Raw genomic sequence first — 2,759 nt, 5'->3', positions numbered from 1 at the left:
GAGATCAGAGTGGAGCGCACCGTCAATGAAGGCGGCCGCCGAGTAGAAGAAGACGCTGAGGTCGAAGGTGGGCACATCGTCGGCCTCGACTCCATGGTACTCAATGTCCATGCCGCGGTAGTAGTCGGGCCCTGTGTCCACGTTCCGGCGGCCGTGGGCAGCGTTCAGCACGTGCGTGAAGCCCGACTTCTGCAGCCCATAGCGGTCCAGCGCCGTGACCCTGAGCGCACAGGAGAGAGGCCGTGGGCTGTGGGCTGTGGGCTCCTTAGCCTGGAACTGGGGCGCGGGGAGCTAGGAGGCAGCCCACTGGTGTCTGCTGGGGATTCTGGCTTCCAAAATGAGGCCTCGTCATTGAAATGAAGGACTTCCTTAGTCCAAAACCCTGCTCTCGGGGACCCCTTGGGCACCTGTGCCATTTCTCGTTTCTGGTTAGGATGCTTCGAGAAGGGAAGGGATGGGAGGGTGGGGGAGGGGGCTATTCACTTGTGCGTTCATTCTTCCATCACTCACCAAATGCAGAAGAGCTTGGCGTGGACACTGGTGGTCCAGGAGTGGACTGTCACCAGCCAGCTCCCTCCCAGGTCCCCGGATAACCCGTTCACCAAGCAGAGCTGTGTGGGGCAGAGGCCACCTGCGCGCAGCCTGGGGAGACCCTTTAAAGTGGCCTCTTCTCTGAACCTTCGGCTGCTTACAGGGTTTGGAGGTTGGGGCTCGAAGGAATGGGTTAAGACGGGGCTTTTAGTGGAGGATCTGATTGGGATGGGGCAAAATTCCTGGTATTGATGCTCACGGGATTGGTGAACACAATGCAAAGCCCTCGATTTGATAAGGAGTCATTGCCTAGTTGGGCAAAGCACTGTTCCGAGGAGAGATACTTGAGCAGTCTGGTGTTTGAATTGATTTGGGGAAGTGCCTGAGGGCCACAGTGAAGTTATTTTCTGGTTTATAGCTTTCTCTTTCTCGGCAAGAAGTTCCAGGACCAGGGTAAAGTCATGGTGAAGTAGGTGGCCTTGGAACATGGGGCAGGGGACACAGGGGTTACTTCTGCTTAGAGCAGTGATGGCGAACCTTATGAGCTCGGCGTGTCAGCATTTTGAAAAACCCTAACTTAACTCTGGTGCCGTGTCACATATAGAAATTTTTTGATATTTGCAACCATAGTAAAACAAAGACTTATATTTTTGATATTTATTTTATATATTTAAATGCCATTTAACAAAGAAAAATCAACCAAAAAAATGAGTTCGCATGTCACCTCTGACACGCGTGTCATAGGTTCACCATCACTGTCTCTAGACTCTTAATAGGTTAAGAGAAAGATAGCATCTGAAAGATTTGGTGTCTAGACTAAATTAAACCTAATGTATTTTGTGAAGAAAATATTTTATACTTTATACTTGGTTCAGAATCTTATCTTATTTAATTTTGTTCTGTCCTTTGGCAATTAACTACTTCTGAAATACAAAATTATTTTTTATATTTATATTCTATTGTTTCCAGCAAAAGATGTCCTTCTTCCCATCATGATTTTAAGCACTGTTTTATGAGAATTTCTAAATTCTAGACTTTAGAACAGGATGATTGAACAGACTCAGGATCATAAATCTATTTTATAAACAATTCTCCATAATTTCTTCTCAATCTATCATTACAAATATGCAGTATTTATCTTCAGCAAATCATCAGATTGTACTAAATTGTGTCAATCTGGTGGCCTATTGCATTTTTAAATTATTTTCTAAATTATCTCAGATTAAAATCTGTATGCTATTGGAGTATTTTGTATATGAAATTAAGATATTACAAGATTTGTATTGAGTTTTAGATAAGGCATTACATTTCAGTTTATCATGAATTGTTTTCACATTTTCCAAGCAGTCTAGTCTGGATCGACTTTATGAGCAGTCATCTTTGTGCTGTATTTGAGGGGCAGCCAAAAGGCTCTCTGGACAAACTGAAACTTCCTTCATCACTGAGTCTCATAAAACAAGTACTGAAATTCCTATCAAGTGAGCCATCTTATCATTAACTCATTATTCCTAGGAAGGCCTGTGAGGATAACATGTAGGGTCATTAACAGAGCCATTTACCATTTGAAGCCAGCAAAGGTATGGCGGCTGGGAAGGAAGTGGGTGAAGGATAGGGTCTCCAGCCCTGTGGTTTGCAGAGGGAGATCCTGTTTAATTGCAGAAACAGAAATAATTTCACAGTTTTGCCTTCTTCGTCATTGCACATCTCCCATTGGGGATGTGCCTGCAACCAAGGTACATGCCCTTGACCGGAATCGAACCTGGGACCCTTGAGTCTGCAGGCCGACGCTCTATCAACTGAGCCAAACCGGTTAGGGCAGGGAGAGCTTTTGATAGTATTTGAGAATCGGAGGGATCCCATCCGGGCTTTAAGAGGACATCTCTCTTAATAGCACAGAGACCAGTTCCACAGCTCAGGGAAGAGGTGACGAGGGTCTGGAACCATAACAGTAAGAGGCCGAAAGTGGCATTGTGCTCCAGGTGAGGACTCATCTCGAGGCCACTGGTAAAAGGACGTGGACAGAAATGGCCATAATGGATGCCAACGTGGATCAACACCCTTGGCCGCAAGGAGCCCTTCAGGAGAAGCACATGCCATGGCCCCTCGCTGAGGCCCCTCATCAATCGCTGGCTTCCGGGAGCTTCTTTGTTTGCCGTGAGAGGAGCTATGGTGGAGTTCAGTGTTTGAGAAAGAGGGGGCTAAACACAGGCATTAGCTTTTAGGAACAT

At 46.2% G+C, this 2,759-nt stretch overlaps 1 protein-coding gene across 1 annotated transcript in view; it reads right to left on the bottom strand.

The window, feature by feature from the left end:
- DUPD1 (dual specificity phosphatase and pro isomerase domain containing 1) overlaps positions 1-2,759 on the bottom strand; it is a 34,888-nt gene that overhangs the window by 10,422 nt on the left and 21,707 nt on the right. Inside the window, exon 3 of the mRNA XM_014538356.1 lies at positions 1-220. Within this exon, the coding sequence (XP_014393842.1) occupies positions 1-220 (220 nt within the window). The remainder of the gene's footprint in view (positions 221-2,759) is intronic.

This window comes from Myotis brandtii, unplaced genomic scaffold (genome assembly GCF_000412655.1).
Source record: "Myotis brandtii unplaced genomic scaffold, ASM41265v1 scaffold190, whole genome shotgun sequence".
NCBI lineage: Eukaryota > Metazoa > Chordata > Mammalia > Chiroptera > Vespertilionidae > Myotis > Myotis brandtii.
Note: the sequence above shows the minus strand (reverse complement) of the source record. Positions and strands in the feature narration are given on the sequence as shown.